The sequence below is a fragment of the Schistocerca gregaria genome, chromosome 2 (assembly GCF_023897955.1).
Source record: "Schistocerca gregaria isolate iqSchGreg1 chromosome 2, iqSchGreg1.2, whole genome shotgun sequence".
NCBI lineage: Eukaryota > Metazoa > Arthropoda > Insecta > Orthoptera > Acrididae > Schistocerca > Schistocerca gregaria.
Window position 1 is genome coordinate 387,715,134 of NC_064921.1, and position 17,389 is coordinate 387,732,522.

The 17,389-nt window shown below is 34.6% G+C and overlaps 1 protein-coding gene across 2 annotated transcripts in view; it reads right to left on the bottom strand.

The window, feature by feature from the left end:
* Positions 1 to 17,389, bottom strand: part of LOC126321023 (obscurin) — a 790,459-nt gene that overhangs the window by 136,797 nt on the left and 636,273 nt on the right. For both annotated transcript variants that reach the window (XM_049994141.1, XM_049994140.1), the window contains 4 exons: positions 16,680 to 16,924; positions 12,718 to 13,019; positions 7,905 to 8,138; positions 1,580 to 1,700 (listed from right to left, as the gene is read on the bottom strand). In XM_049994141.1, coding sequence (XP_049850098.1) covers positions 1,580 to 1,700; positions 7,905 to 8,138; positions 12,718 to 13,019; positions 16,680 to 16,924 — 902 coding nt within the window. The remainder of the gene's footprint in view (positions 1 to 1,579; positions 1,701 to 7,904; positions 8,139 to 12,717; positions 13,020 to 16,679; positions 16,925 to 17,389) is intronic.

Genomic DNA, 17,389 nt, shown 5'->3' on the forward strand with positions numbered 1-17,389 from the left:
GACCATTCAGTCAGTTTTGTAATGTAGTAGAGATGACATACAAGTGTAAACTGAGGTCAAATTTACATTTTCGACAAATGATTTTCACTTTTCTTAACACAGAAGAGTTTACATAAGTTTTAGTTTCTCCCAAAACTCTCTCAAAATGATAGATGAAGTACAATATTTATCAATGACTATTGCCCCACAGTATATCTTAAATTTTGTCTTTCAAGGGAGCTTCTATGGAATGCTAGTCTTCATACACTTTAATTTATTTCACATACGGTATTTAAAAATACCACTTGGTTACTAAAAGAATCAATGATAACTTTGCAGTTACAGTGTTTCTTTCTGTAATTATGACATATTTAAAAAAACATAATAACAACTAAAAAATAAATACAACAGCATGAATTGCTTTCTCAATGACTGCTACAAGCAGCTTTTATCTACATACTAGCTGACAAAGCCAAAATGGTAGTTTGCAGTATTAATCTAGTTTTATCCATCTGCATACAGATCATTTTTTGTTGAAATGTACATTATGTATAATAACGTTAAATTTTTTTCACAAATGAAAGACATCACATAGAGTATACAGCAACTAGATAATTAACAGTTAAAGAAAGAAGCAATGTTACTGAGAAAAGAGCTAAATGCAGTGTCACACAGTAGATCTTTGAGTATCTTGAAGCAGTTACAACTCACGAATTAGCAGTATCTACAGATATAATAATATTCCATTAGGAATTTCCTGTGTTACAACAGATATACATAACAGAAATAATGCAAGAATACAACTCACAACAATATACAGCAAGTATATGTCTTTTGTGCTTCTACCATTGCTAACAATATATTGTTAAACTCTACTCCAAGCACACTACAGCAGAAATTTTTAAAAAAGATTACAACAGCAAAAAGTGCATGCTCCTTTGTAATTCTCAAATGTTCTATGTTTTGTGATTATTATTGCTAATAATTACATCTACAGCAGAAAATTACTGTACTTTAATTATATGTTTTCAATTTCATTTAGAAATTTTACACTGTGACATTTATATTTTGTTTCACACTCTTACACAAAAGTCTAAAAGTTGCTTGAATGATAACAAATCTACTATGCATCATTCTCCTTTAATAATTAAATCAATTAATAAAATGACACAACTAGGAAGAATATGCATGTAATGTATCCTATTAGTTATTCAGGATTTTGGTAGGCATGGAAACAGGCAAAGGAAATGAGAAAGCAAACATAAGCTATAGCCAAGGTTGGAGCAGCAGTGCTTTAAGTGTAACTTACCTCCTTTCATCGTTACACTCAAAAATAATTTAATATGAATATTGTGATCAAAACTGATACTATTTTTTTTTTTTATACTGTAAGCACATCTTTCAAATTTTAAGCATGTATCTTGATGTACACTACAATAAAAGAAACTTCAAGGTCATACGTGAATAACAATAACATTTATGTTTTTATTTGTAATAACTAAATGTAAAACATTAAAAACTTTAAAAATTCGCTTAGATGACCACTGAATTTTCTGTAGAGATTTTCAGCTTCTGTCACCTGCACAACTACTCATCATACCTGTAAGTTACAGCATATGGTGAAGGATCACTGATGCCATATCTGTTCTCCACCCGAATTCTGAATTTATAGTCTTGGAATGGTTGCAAATTGTGAATGTCACAAGCACACCCAAGAATACCTATAACAGATTGACAAACAAGTTTTAGTCTGCCATGTATGTTACCTGACAAATAAAATTTTTGAAATTATGCAACTCTATATTTACTGGTATATTGAAAACAAATACAGAAATTGTGTTCCAACAGCTAGTCATTCCAAGAAGTATGCATCTATTTAAGAGTCAACTGATAGTAATAATATCAGCAAGTACTGACTCTGTCAGTCATGCATTTTAAACTATATTGTATTTACTTGATCATCAGTTTCATTACTTCAGGACTTACAATATTTGTCTAACTGAAATATTCATACAATCTGAAGGCAGACGCTGTTGTAAACTGGCAACACAAACGAAACAACAGCTCAGATAACAGTATGGACCATGACTATTGAGAAACGAATTTTTGTATGTATCACAATTTACTTTGGTTCAGCTAAATCTCTTCATTTTGATGGCAAGGAATGTTACAGTAAAACACAGCTGTTTCAAAATATCATGATTCAGTATTACTCTAGTGTTTAACACATAATGATACTGGTTTAGATTGCACTGTGGTTTTGCCTTTTTTTCTTTACTCTGGAAATTTTTACCTTCACAGATAAAACATTTATTTAGGAAGCTGATGATAACCAGAAACTGAATTCTAGTCATCTTGTGATCATTCCAAAAATAAGACTTTAAGTGTATATTCTTTCAGGGGAAGTTAAGAGTCTTATACCCCTGTTAAAATATTATGATAGCAGAACATTTACAATTGTGACCATAAACAAAGATCACTCTGTAGCTCCCCTTTTAATTGGCACATGAATGACAAAATGACAGATATCAAAATAAGTGGCCAAGAAATAGAAAAGCAACTGAAATTGCCCAACAGAGGAAAGGCCACTGGATCTGATGGGATACCAGTTCAATACTACATCAGGTATGCAAAACAACTGTCTCTCTTCTAGTAGCAGATTACTGTAGACCTCTGGAGGAGTGAAGAATTCCAAATGATTGGAAAAAAGTATGGGTTATTCACATTTTCAAAAACAGTCATCAATCAGATGCATATACTATAGGCCTATACCTCTGACTTCGGTCTGTTGTAGAATTTTGGAACAAGTTTTATGCTAGCATACTATGACATGTTTGGAAGCCAAAAATCTTGTCTGAAAGCAACAAGTACTTGAAACTTAGCTTGCTCTCTTTGTTCATGAAAGCAGTAGATACAGGCACCCACGGAGATGTCATGCCCCTTGACTTCAAAAATGCATTCGATGCAGTTACGTACAGAGGATTTACTCTTGGTGCAGGGAGAGACAATTGAGGTCAACACAAACAAATGTAACATATTCACATTAGGAATACTCAGACCACACAACCCTTTATCGTATGGTTATATGATTGCAGAACGATCACTGGAGGCTGTTACTTCCATGAATTATCTAGGAGAATGTGTACAGAGCAATCTGGAGTCAAATGACCACATAGTCTAGGGTAAGGCAAGTGTGAGGCTGGTGTCACTGGAACAACCCACAGGAAATGTAGTCCATCAAAAATGGAAATAGATTACAAAACACTAATTCAACCAATACTTGAATATTGCTCATCACTCTGGGATCCATAGCAGAAGATCCAAAGAAGAGCAACACATTGCATTGCAACTTCATTTAGTGACCACAAAAGCTTCAAGGAGATGCTCAGCAGATTTAAGAGGCAGATGCTGCAAGAGAGGCATTCTGCATCATGCTGTAGTCTACTGTTAAAGTTCCGAGAGCATATGTTCCTAGAAGAGTCAACCAAATGTAACACTTCCTCCTCATGAAAAGACCCTGAAGATAAAATTAGAGAGATGCAAGCCCACACAGAGGCTTATGGGCAATTGTTCTTTCCCTGAACCATTTGTGACTTGAACAGGAAAACGGGGGAGTAACACTGGCATATGAAGTAGCCTCCTCCACATGCCGTAAGATGGCTTGCAGAGAATAGATGTACACGTAGGTGAAATTAAGAAAGGCTATGACTTCCACACAGCTGACTTATGAACACTGTACAGACACACCTAACACATCAGAATTTTCAGCTTTAGGAAAATTGCTGGCTATTCTCTTTTTTTGTCTGTCTACTGTTCAAAGTGATTTTAAAAGGTGGTAATGAAATTAAATTGTGTACACACATTCTTCTCTATAGATCTGACCACTCTTGGGACATTTGAACTATCCACGAGTGTTACACAGTTTTCACACATCAGTCAAGAGAATTAAAATATATTTCAGTCCCAAATCATTATGATGTAACACTGACAAAATTCAAATTACAATTCCCCCTCCCCATGTAAAAGATGTGTTCTTATAATTTTCTAAATTTTGTTTACTATGTATTAATTAAATTCTGACTGTAGTAATGTTTCAGTTCATTGTTCTTTATGCAGCTGCATGGTTCAAAGTAACTTCTTCTTATTTGTATCCTTACTGCTGTGCTAATAATAACAGTGTTTTTTTCCTTCCTTTCAACTGAATTTTAAATGACAAAAAGTGGCCTCTTACAAATTTCTGCTTTCTGGAAATGCTAAAAATTCAGGTATCCCTTTGCTGGCAGCAATCTTTAATTTTTGCTGACAGTATTTTTCATTCTTCAGATTCAAACTATTTAAATCTATTTATCATCTAATCTAGTAATTGCAATCAACTTGCTTCATTGTAAGTTTCTCCCTTGAAAGTATCTGCATTACATAAGTGGACAAATGCAATAAATCAAATTTATTTTTCTAGTTTAGTTCCTTCAATGTGGTCAATTACTACAAAAACTTTCATTGCACGAAATCAGTTTTTAACTTTTTGTATAGATGTGAATGTTTCTTTTCCTAATTGAGGAGCTTTTTTGAGCTTTTTTTTCAAAACTCAATGAAAGCAATAAACACAGTTTTTAATAAAATGAGTTTTTCTATTGTCACGTAGATAGATATGTTTCAGCATTTGAATTTTTACATGATTACTACACCTCACTGACATTAGTAAAGCATTTTACAGAAATGTATTAAAATTTAATTTTTGTAACAGTATATTAAGGTCTGATTACTTCAGACTTTTTCAGAAGTTGATAAATGCTTATATTTATTGCTGGTATCAGTTACCCTGGCTTCTTTAATTCTGTGTATTTTTTCCACAACTAATTTTCTTATGTGCTGTAGTGTTTATTACATGTCTCCATTGTTGCAAAATACACATATTTTTGCTTATATTATTATTCTACAGCATTTTTTAAATGGATCATTTTTGACTTTATTGAGAATAAAAAATAAAAATACAGTGACATAATATAATGATGATGATTTATGGAGGAGGGCACTTAACATTAAGGTCATCAGCACCCTATAATATAACAATAGCAATGATAGTATTATGAAAAGTATAGTTGCTACTTAAGATATAGTGGAGAGACTGAGTCGCAGATAGAGACAACAAGAGGACTGTCAAACGTAGCTTTCAACCAAAGAGGTTTTCATAAGAATAAACAATGGATTTTCCATTATTTGAATAGCAATGAGCTAACTATTTTAACACAATCATCGAACTTGTACTGTTATCAATACCAGGTGAAGTATGAAATGAATAATTCAAAAAGTATTGCAAGTTACAATCACACTGTTATTATCAAAGTTTTCCACTTACATTTATACATTATTTTTCTAGGACATCTTTGTAAAACTCCTTTGCGTCATCTGGAATTTCAAAATGCTTTAGCAAGGCAGACACATCTTTTTTTTTTTCTTTGATTGCCATATTTTGTTTTGCTAAAGGGGTGGCATAGTTTCTTTTGTCTAAGGATGTCAACTTGTACTCGATCTCCAGAGAATATATCATTTACTAACACACTAATAATTTTCTTTGCTTTGTTGTGATTGCTGGCTGTTCATTTTGAATGGTAGCTTGGATTTTAATACTTTCTGTGCACTATATTTTAGATTTTTAACAGTCCAGCCTGTGTTCAAAACTTTGAAAGTACCATGCTCTTCTAAAATATGATAATATTCTTTATGAGACAAGATGCTTTCTTTTTCTCTGTAAGACATCTCAATTCTACCACTTGGACTGGAGGCTTATAGCTATGGCCACGAACAGGGAAGAAGTGATGAATGTTATTGAATTTTGTACTCTTTTACAAGATCACTTTAAGCATAGCCATATTTTGGCTGCTGCAATAATCTGACAAGAGCTGTACAGTATTGTTGCAGTCATTTGGTTGTTTTTTTATGTGAGTCAGAAAGAAAGTCCTGCAAAGCTGTCTCCAACCAGGTGTAGAAAATGATGTTTTACTTTTTTTGCTCCTTAGCATGGATTATTATGCATGGACTGTATATCAATATTTGTCTAGCACAGAAAACCTTACTTATAGGCTTGGAATAAGCTGGTTCTGCTGCATGTCGAAGCAAATCTTAATGACAGTTGGATTACCTTCCTTCATTATATCAGTATGAGGTATCCCAGATGATAGATAGAATTGTTTCTAAAATATGTGCTTGTATCTTGATAAGGAGCATTGTTTCAGTCCTAAAAATTTTCTTTCTTCACAGAATCTCTTGAACATTTTAGTGACTGTGAGATCTGAAAGCTCTCATAGCTTGCCCCCTTCCATGGTGGCTTCCTCTCTGCATTTATATTTTTATATCATTCTTAATGAGAATAGTTACCTCCTTATGTTCCTTTCCTGTTCTGTTGCCTTCTCTCCTTTCCTTTGGCAAAGTTCCTTACTCATGGAGCCTGCTTGCTAAATAGAGTAACTTATCCTCTGACATGCCAGATACTCCTTGGAAACTGGCAGCGCAAACAGGCACTACTTCACTGTTCATTTTTCTGATAGTGTACTTCACTGTCACTGTTTTCTTCCTTTTTGCATTCTGAGTATCTAGTACTCTGCACTGGAGTGAAGAAATATTAGGAAATTAACAGAAACTTATCTCGATCCATTTTATTTGATAATGTCTCATGACGATGAAAGTGGGAAATATCTTTGTAGCACAGTTCAGCAGCTTTGAATTGTTTCACTCCTTTAGCTTCTGAAGCTGAAACCTCATATCCGTAATTACATTTAATGACAGGTTCCCTTTAACACTTTTTTGCTTTGCATTTCAGGTCAATGTAATGTCTTCTTGAATGAGGATTGTCTCCCACTGGAACATTCCTTGACCTGTATGCCATTGTCAGAATCACAAGAATCATCACCCATTCTGCTTCTGCTTGCAGCACTTCTTTGTAGATGCGAATGAGAGCATCACAAATAAATATTTGTCTAATAGTAAACTGCAAATATTTTGACAACAATGAAATCTGGTAGTAGTACTATTTCCACTACTAAGCATTATTACAACAATGATTAGCATCACTTAAAGCAACAGGTATACTCCTTTATTGTCAACTGCTTGCTGCAGAAAGAGAGCAGAGACACTAGAGGGTAATTATATTTCATTTGTCAACTTTTGCTGTAACTGTAAGAATGCATGTATCATGCTTTGCTGCAACATTGTGACATGGAGTATTCATACACACAGCAGCAGTTGACTTTTGCTAAAACTTGTTTCAGAAATTGTTGCAAAATGTCACCATTATCCATTTCTATTTCTGACTCAATTTTGAAATATTCTGCATATATCTAGTTTTGAAAAAAATGCTACTAAATTACTCTACTGATACTGTGTTAATTTCACTCTGTAGATCTTTTGTCTGTGAACTTTCATTTCATTTATTTTTTAAATACTAGTTGCATGGAGCTGTAGATGAGTTCTGATATATTCTTGTCAGTCTCTATACAAATAGATTTTGTTACACTGTTGACAATAGTTATCAGTAAAAACTGAGAAAAATATACTACATAGTACAGTAATGTGTTTTGAAAATAAGTCTTCCTACTACAACTCCTTTTCCTTCCCAAAATAAAAAATCTTTTTATTCTGAAAACGGCCTTCTCAAACCATTGTCACTATTATCCTTGATAAATGACAATAAATTAAAAGAAATAGGTTCAGATCTTCCAAAATACTCAGTATAATGTATTCTGAAGATGTTTGCTTTCAAAGATGCTTGTTAGTAAGAGAATTTTCTCTTTGATCTGCTTTGTTTTTATTGTAAATGCTATCTGCTTATTTTTCTGAATTTATTGGGATTTGAAGACTAGTTCACTTGTCTGAATAATCCCATTAATCTATAATATTAACAAAAGTATATGACATTAAATTTCACAGACCTGTTCTGGCAGTAAACCATTCTCCATCAGGATGTTCACTCATTTCAACACGATATGTGACTGGCAATGTCGGACCTATGGGTATCGATGGTCGCCATGACAGTGTCAGTCTCCTGTCACTCATTCTACAAATAATGGGTTTATCTGGCAATGGAAGAGGTGCTGCAGAACTTTGATATTTATCAAAGTCTGTGTACAAGTAGCCCAGTGGACGCTTTGGATGTGTATCCAGTGCTGGAACAATTGTACAGTTTATAACAAACGAAATAATTTAAATTTCGCTATACATTTAAAAATCTACAGTGTGTTACATAGAAAGGTTATGCTCAGAAGCCTTCAGTAGGAATGACCCCAGATGGACTTGAGTAACTACTGCAGATGTCACACTTCATTACATTATCAGAGATCTGAGAGGCCACTAATAGTTGAGTCACTATTATCAGCTATCCTAATAGCAGTCATCTGGAATTTTGCAAATGGGAATAATTCATTAAAAGGTATTCTAATTTCAGTGAGTCCTATTTCCATACTTACAGATTTTTCTTCCTTGATGCACACCTTCATTATCATTTACCTTCTTTTCATTAATTCACTTCCAAATACTTTCCACTGTGCTATAGCTGTTTTTCACCTTAGTGTTTCCCAAGTCTGACACCTTTCTACACCCTGTTATGTGCAGTTTTTATATTGGTTTCTAACAGTGAAATGGATAATAATAGCCATTCACAAGCTATTATGGCTCTTGATTATGGATAGGCATATTACAAGGACTGGAATATAGTAACAAATCTTAAAAATATTTGTTCTTTTCCTAAAACCCACTAATTACACACAATAAAGTAAGTTGTTTTGTTCTTAAGCTCAAACTGAGATGAGAACTTTTAGTGAGTGGAGGGAGTAAATAGAATAAGAAGTATTAGGAAAGAGAGAAGGAGGAGCAAGGGCTAAGAGAAGGAGGGGACAGTCAGGGAAAGGGCTAATAATACAGAATTAAAGGAAGCTCAGACTGGTGCAAATAGGGGCAGTAGAGTGAGGCACATAATAGTATAAGTGATAGGGCTGACAGACAAGTGGAAGACGATAGTGGAGGAGATTGGAAGGGTGTAAAGAACGATATTATTCATTTCAGGTGCAGATGAAAGGACTGTGAAGCCCATAGAGGATGTGATTCGGCTGTTTTCTTGAAGAATGATATTGTATCGTAAGGGGAGCACGGAGCAGGTCTTTGCGGTTGAGCAGTGTGTGGGTGGAGTATTAACAGTATGGTGGTTGATATACTTGTGAACAAAATTTTGGCATTACAGCCCACCTGTGAAAGTCTGTTCATTCAATTTTAATTCTTCATGCCTGGATTAATCATGAATTTGTAATTTAATGTCAAACTAGAGACTGGTCAGATTTGTCATGCTGAAACACATTTTGATTTTTTTACCTGTGCTAGTTATTTGTGAAAAAGGTCTGCACACAAACTTGTAGCTGCCGACATGCACTAAAAGTCACCTACATAAAATCACAAAAACGGCTGTTTTTCTTGCTTGATTCTTGCAGTGAAGGGTGACCACCCAAGGAAATCATGAATCACAAGCTATTGGTATGGTGAGCATTTCGTGCATGTTAGGGAAGTGGAGCCATCTTAGTGCAGCATTTGCTAAAGAGGAACATCATTGCAAGGTTTTGGTGAAAAAGGGAAGCTAATATTTATTTCTTTGGGATGCACGTTCTTTTAATTTCTGGTACATACTTAAAAAATTATCATCCTGACGCTAATTTGAGTTGTGAAAGATATTCTGCACATTTACATCTATACTCCAGAAGACACTTTTTGCTGAACATTCAGTCTGCCCTCACATATGATAGCAAACTCTGTAAACATTTTGCTGCTTGCTGTGGAGATATACAACAGATGCCAAATGAAGCTATAAACAAAAAACATGTGTAAAGACTATATGAAGTGTGAAATGATAGTTAAGCTTCTGGACAAGCATGTAAATAGTGCAGACATGTGGCTAGAAATTACTGAAACATTTTATATTTGCATGTTGCAAATCCACAGACAATGAAGAAATTGAAGAAAGTTGTATCTGTGAAGGCTCTTCAAGTGATACTGCCAACGTATAATTACCAATTATCTCTAAAATCAACACCAGGAACTGAAATTACCCTATCAGCCAAAGAAAAAGCAGTGATGTATTGGCTCAATGAAAGTGGTAAGAAATGCCTATGTGTCAACACTGCTCGAAATAAATATCACTTTCTCTGTTCTGAATGTGAATTGTATAGATGGAAAAAGGAAGTTGCTGGATGACACAAGAGATGACTGGATTTTGAGTTAAATGCTTGTTTAATGAGCTATTTATCAAAGCCTGACAAAAATCATTTAATGTCAGTGATATAACTTTATGTGACTGGCCATTAGATATTGCCATCACAATAGGTGCTGAAGAATTTACAACTTCTCAAAGTTTGATCAGTCACTTTATAAGCTCACATAAAATTGTGGCACAAAAAATAACAAAATTTGTATTGAGAAACAGATAAGTAAATGAAGTGATTCAAACAGATCAGTAAATGAAGTGATTCGAACAGATCTGTAAATGAAATGATTCAAACAAACATCATAGAAGCTTTTACTAAGAATGTGAAGCATAAGATCACTAGTTTTAGTGAATCTTACATTTACAGTGCATATCTGTATAGTTTTCAAAAAGAAATGTGTGCTAAGAGAAGACTGTAATTCAAAGGGGAAAAACATACAGAAGTGACTGCGCAGTCCACGACTGCACCCGCACACTCATATCAAAAAGAAATGTGTTCTAAGAGAAAACTGTCATTCAAAGGGGAGAAACATACAGAGGCGACTGCGCAGTCCATGACTGCACCAGCACGCTCATACACTAATGCCTGTAATTAGTCTGGATGGTTCACTGCTGCTTGAACTGTATATGTTTTCAAGGATCAATTGAACATTTTGGACCACTTGTCAAAAGAACAATGTTCTACACAGACAATCTTCTGGTAGATGCATCGAGCGCAGGAAAAATAGGAAATGAAAACATTATGGTTTCATGCATCGTACTTTCTTCTGATCTGTGGCAACAAGTCTCTTCTCCTTATATATTCATGGTCAGTTAACAAAAGTTCTGATTCATTGAAAGCTGTATTTTGAGCTCTCCCTGACAAAGAAGTAGAGATGCTTCAGATTACACCTGGCATAATGACTGTAATTGTACTGTTAGACAGAGAATTTTTATGTCAATGGAAAGGATTTTACAGAAAACTTAACAGAGAAAATTATTGTCTGCAGATCACTGCAGTTTCTGGTCTGCCACTGTGACAACATTCTCACACTGCAATAAGTAATATATTATCAGTTTTCCTGTACATGGTTTAAAAATTTGATTAAATATGTGTGACGATCCTTGAAATATACTTATAGTAGGCCTCACCCTGTTTTACCTTACGGTGTCTAATAATGTCTGTAGCTCGCAGGACTGTCATACGTTGTCATTACCTGTATGTTCTTGGTGCACAAAAATGTATGTTTATTGTTTCAATATTTTGCATTTTTGCATTGGTTACAACATATAAAATCAATTGTGACATGTTCTAAACCATGTATTTAATTGTGTCTATTTCATAGCAATTCAGAAAGAATTCTGTAGATAACATATCATTTGTACTTCTCAGTGATTTTAATTACCCTACAATTGCTGTGACTGGGTGAATCAGCTCTCTCATTATTGTGTCAAGCGAGCAGCACATAGATAACATCACCTTGTTCCAAGATGGCACTGGAATATCGTAACAAAAAAGAGGCCAAGGCTGTGCAATAGGCAGTTACAAGCACTGAAACCATGTGACAAATTTCTTACTTCATGAAGTTTTTGTAAAGACTTTCAGGTTATTCTCACAGCTATGATATTGTGTAAGGACTTTTTTTCAATATTAACTCACAGTGGTAGAAAAAGCAACACAGATTTCGACATGATAAATGTGATGATTCCTTTGTAAGCAAAAATTATGTTGGACTACTTGATGTATATATTTGAATTTTTATGCTAGGGACCTCAAGTTATTTCTCAACATGTGTAGAAGTTATGTGCCCTAGCATTATGTATATATTTATATCTTGATGTCTACAATTGCATAATAATTTTAACTCATATTGAAAGATGGGAGAGAACATGCATAAAATGTAATTATTTGTTTTCTCTAATATTATACATGGACCAATAAAATGCTAGCTAAACTTCACTGAAGACCAGCACTGCAAGAAGTAAGGTTCATATTTCTGACAGAACAGCCACTTACTACACTTTTCTACTATACATATACTCCAAGATTACATGTTTTATGTTACTGATTATGATCATTGATGATGTACATAAGCAAACTGATTCACTCTTTTCCATTTATACAGTTAATTCTGCAGGTCTAGTTTCAAAGGGTCAAGATTTCAAATTAGTATAGCATACATCGGCACAGCATTTTAATGAGACTTAATTTTCAGCTCAATTTTGTTAACACCTTCATTGTGCTATTACATAATACAATGTGTCTTCTACAACATCATCCCACTTAAGGCTTCTTATAGTATAAATATTCTTGGAGATGTTTAGAAAGATTACACTGACAATTTTAATAACAAATGGCTTTAAAAATTTAAACTGCATATCTTGCAAATAGAAAAATATTGTCTAGCTTTTTGAACTGACTGTAAATATTCTAAAATAAACTTCTGATAGAAAGCTACACCAAAACTCTTTCTGTTCCTTATAGATTGTCTTCATAATGACAGAAAAATACCACTTACAATCAAATGCAAGTTCCGCTTCACAGCTTGCTTCTCCATGGGGGTTGAAAATTTTAAGACGGTAGCGTCCTATGTCAACAGGATCAACAGAGTCTATAATAAGTCTCAGGAGTCCAGAACCTTCTCGCTCCATTCTAATGCGATCACTTGGAAATAGACGCTCATTGTTGCGATACCATTCAAAATCAGGTTCTGGAATGCCAGCAGCACATGCAGTAAACTTTGCTGTCATGCCTTTGTATACTTCAGTGTCACCTATTTTCTTCATGAAAGAAGGTGGTTCTGTTCTCTGTGTTTCTCCACTAGAATATAAAGTATTTTACAAAGTTAGTGATACACATATCATCATAGGTGAAGCAGTACCTGAAAATATCAACACAATCATCATGTACAAGATCACCTTAGGAGTGCAACTACTTAACTACCATAAAGGGAATTATCAGAAGAGGAGATGCTGAGCTGCACAACAAAAAAAGAATGTTAGCAAGTAAGCTTTTGGGCAAAAAGGCCTTCATTGGAAGTAGACATACACTCAGCAGTCAGAGACGGTGGTCTCGTGTGTGTGTGTGTGTGTGTGTGTGTGTGTGTGTGTGTGTGCGCGCGCGCACGCGCGTGTGTGTGCGCGCGTGTGCATGCGTGCATGTGTGTGTGCATTATTCCATCCAGGATTTTCCATTGTTTAAATATCAGAAGAGGAAAAACAGGTGGAAAAATAGTGAGGGAAACACTAACATTGGAAACCAACAAAATTATTGAGACTGTCATGGCCACTTGTTGACATATTGCCTGCTGACTTCTGTCTCAGGTTCTTCTGTTGGCATCTGTTTTGACAATTTTTCTGATGTTTTGCCAATATGATTTTCTGGCATTGTCAAAGGTTCACCCTTTACTGTTGGTAGCAGACTCTAGCCCATGCCAAATTTCTGAGGGCTTTTCCCCAGTCATTTCCACTGACTCGGAACGGTCATTTACCACAGTATGAGAAACCAATCCATTCAGCTTGTGGCTTTCCTTCTTCCTATTTAAGCTGTTGTCATGTTTGAGGATTTATGTGGCTTACTCAAATAAGCAATGGTGGTAGCTCTTCTCCACAGCATATCAGCAAATTTTATTTTGGCGATGTTATAATGCAACGCATGTTCCAATGTTCTGCCATGGGCAATTTGCCTGCCACAATCTGCAATGTCATTTATGTTCAATGACCCTGGTGTTAAAATGGATAATCCAGTCATTCCCAAATAGAATTTTCCACTTACACTAAGTATTCGGTATATTCCTGAATTGTAACTGGGTCCTTTTTGTCCTATGCTGATGTTTGACACTCTTTAATCTTCTTGGTTGGTCTGAAAATTGTCTTTACCCCAAGTATGTGCAATCACAACATAAACATGATTTACAAGTAAAATGGTACTGCAATGTGGGGCAGGTGGTGAAATCAGCCATGGAAGAGCACACAGTGTTTGTGACTGACCACACAGAAAATTTCCCCACACAGTATTTCTAGCTGTGGATAAGAACTACCACACCGACTTATTCAAGGAAGTCATAAAAAACTACAAACATAACAACAGCTTCAATAAGAAAGAAGAAAGTCTCAATGTGAATGGATCTCGGATTCTCATACTGCAGCAAAATACTGAAAAGGAAGTGAAATGTGAGCTGAAAAGTCTCTAGAGCACGCAATTTTCCCCTTACATAGCTTCAACACATAAAATGGATTTTATTCACCTATTTAAGCCTTCATTTCCTAACCTTATGCAGCAGTTATCCATCAGTATTGTCAGCTTGTATATGATCTTTCACAGTTATATATGATATTGCTCGTACCGATACTGCAGATATAAAGCTTTAACATAAGAGCATTTCAGCATTTCATACAGCATTTATCTGAGCATTCTGTTTATTACTGATGAAATTTTATTGCTATGTATTGTTGTAATTACTACTGCACAATTCTCAGGTAAATTTAGAGTAAAATGTAAGTTCATTTCTTTTATCAAGTATGATGATAATCATTACAAAAATTGTACAGATTACTAAAGATGATGCACTGACAAACGTGACCTATCATTATTAATGCAATACATATTACAATACACTGCATCAAAATGATGTGGACAAACTCTTCTCTACATTTCATTCCTGATTACTTAGCAGTAGTTTCCATACTGGTTAACTGAACTACTGAAACAAAACAAGTGTTGTCAACACTTATTTTGTTATCGTTCAGTTAACTCTAATTCACCATGGGATGATACTGTTTCCATGACATTTTAGTAGCACTGCAAAAACAAGTGTTGAAAATCACAAATGCAGATCTCCATAAGTTTAACATTGTTAACAACATTCACATAGGAGAGTTTTAAAACAAAGGTTTTTGAATGAGTACTAGTCCAAAAATTCAGCTCCTAGGTCTGTCATCTTGTATACATTCTCTACTGCTCAATGACTTGTTTATTCAGTGAGCAGTGGTTTATTTTCATGTAAATATTTATTTTTCATCCAGTTTTCCACTGTTTTTATATATATAGTGTTTCATTATAATCAGAGAGTAGATTATTGCATGTGGGGATATATGCAATGTGTCAAGCAAATGAAAGTCCAGGATAGAATAAATAACAACAATATGAAGAGGCTAGATTGCTATGCTAGAATAAATAACAATAATATCATGAAGAGGATAGATTGCCATGCACCACACAGGGAGGTGCTAAGTCACATACAGGCACACATGGCCGCTGTCTCCATTTCAGACCACACCAGCCAGACACAGTCGCCATTTTTGTGTGAATTGTGCTTATGTGAATGTGTGTTTATGTTTTCTACTTCTGGAGAAGGCTTTTTGTCTAGAAGCTTAAATGTTTAGCAGTCTTTTCATTGTGCCTGTCTGTGAATTAACACATCTTCTAAGTAGTCAGTAGCAATCCAACCTTTTCATAAAACCGTTGGGTGCAATATTTTAAAATCTATACTTTCAAGGGCTAATCATTTCTTATCAATGCACAAATTGCATATTTTACCAAATTTCTATCATTTTCATAGAGAACATGGAAACAGGCATTGTGTATGAAAGGAAACTGGCTACAAAATGCCCTTGATGTGGACGCAAGAGTGAACTACTGCCATCTTCAGTTATATGAAAAGAACCTGTTCAAAACTGGAAAAAGTTTTGGCAAATGGAAGGAAGTCATTTATTCCACAGAATTTGGACACATATTTAGAAGTATGTAGACACAGGCACAAATAATGACAGTCAGCAACAATAACTGTTGATGTTAGAAATTTCTAACTGTCTAGCTCTGTAAGGAGTTCCTATTTTGCCTTGGTTTGTTCCTTTTAGGTGTAAAACTGATGTAATTTTAGTGCATATTTCTGTAACTTCTAGTTCATAAATGCATGCACATTTTGATTGTTTTTAGTGCATATCAATCTAGCACATACTGATAGCCTACAATTTAAACACTTCCAGAGAACAATGTTACATTAACAAACAAATAACAAATAAAATAGTCATGAGCATTGTTATCTTACGAATCCACAAATAAATTTTTTCAGCTGAAAATTCAATTAAAAAAACTATTAAAACTACAAGCAGACAGAAAGATTCACCACTATTGATCTCCAGGAGATAATATTTCTGAAGTTAAATGCCTTTGTTTACTGTCACTCACAATAAATAGATCTCTCTCAACCCTTTTACAATTTTCCCCAATCAGTCCCTTCATCCTAGCTAATATATATATATATAAAAGGGGGGCAAATGTAGGCTCTGAAATTTAGACTTACTACATTCCAGCTCTGAAAACTAGAAAAAGTTTTTTCTATTTTAAATGATCCTATTATTTGTAGTAGGGATTTCACTTTGCGAAAGTAAGTATAGGGTTACCACTCTGCCACCTCTTAATGTTAATAGACTCTCCTATCAGGTAATTCATAAATTATAAATGTTGTTAAATGCTTACATCTTCTCGACTACATCCAAATTTGCTTCACATGAGTCTTCACCATCTCTGTTTATTGCCTTGCATTTGTATCGGCCAGAGTCAGTAGGCTGACAATCTTTCACAAACAGACAACACGTTTCACCATCCCTTTTAATTTTGTATTTATCTGATTCTTGGATTGGTTTATCATTAAAATACCATGTAATATCTGGTTTAGGAATACCTGTAACCCGTGCAGGAAATCTCGCATCAAACGTTGGTCTCTGTAATGTAAAAGTAAAACAATTTTAATTTTCAAAGGAATAGCATGCAAAAACATTATCAAGGTAATAAGTTCACGAATGGAAATTATGAACAGCCTCCCAGAACATCACTTACGATGAAATCACAGAAATACAATGCAGAAATGATCTATTTCTTACAACAGGACTTGTAAATTAAGAATCTAAATAATGAAATTTATCTGGGAGTGGAAACTGATATCAATAGTATAGTTAGTTCACTTTCTTTAAAGAAATATTCATGGTATACTGTGTATGCAAGTCACATGAATGTGAAATTTTCATTGAGCTAAATGATGTTTGTTTCAAAATTGGTTGTGTGTTTGATGCTGTGGTTTTCAGTCTGAAGACTGGTTTGATGCAACTCTCCATGCTACTCTATCCTGTGCTAGGCTCTTTATCTCTGAATAACTACTGAAACCCACATCCATTTTCCCATTTACTATA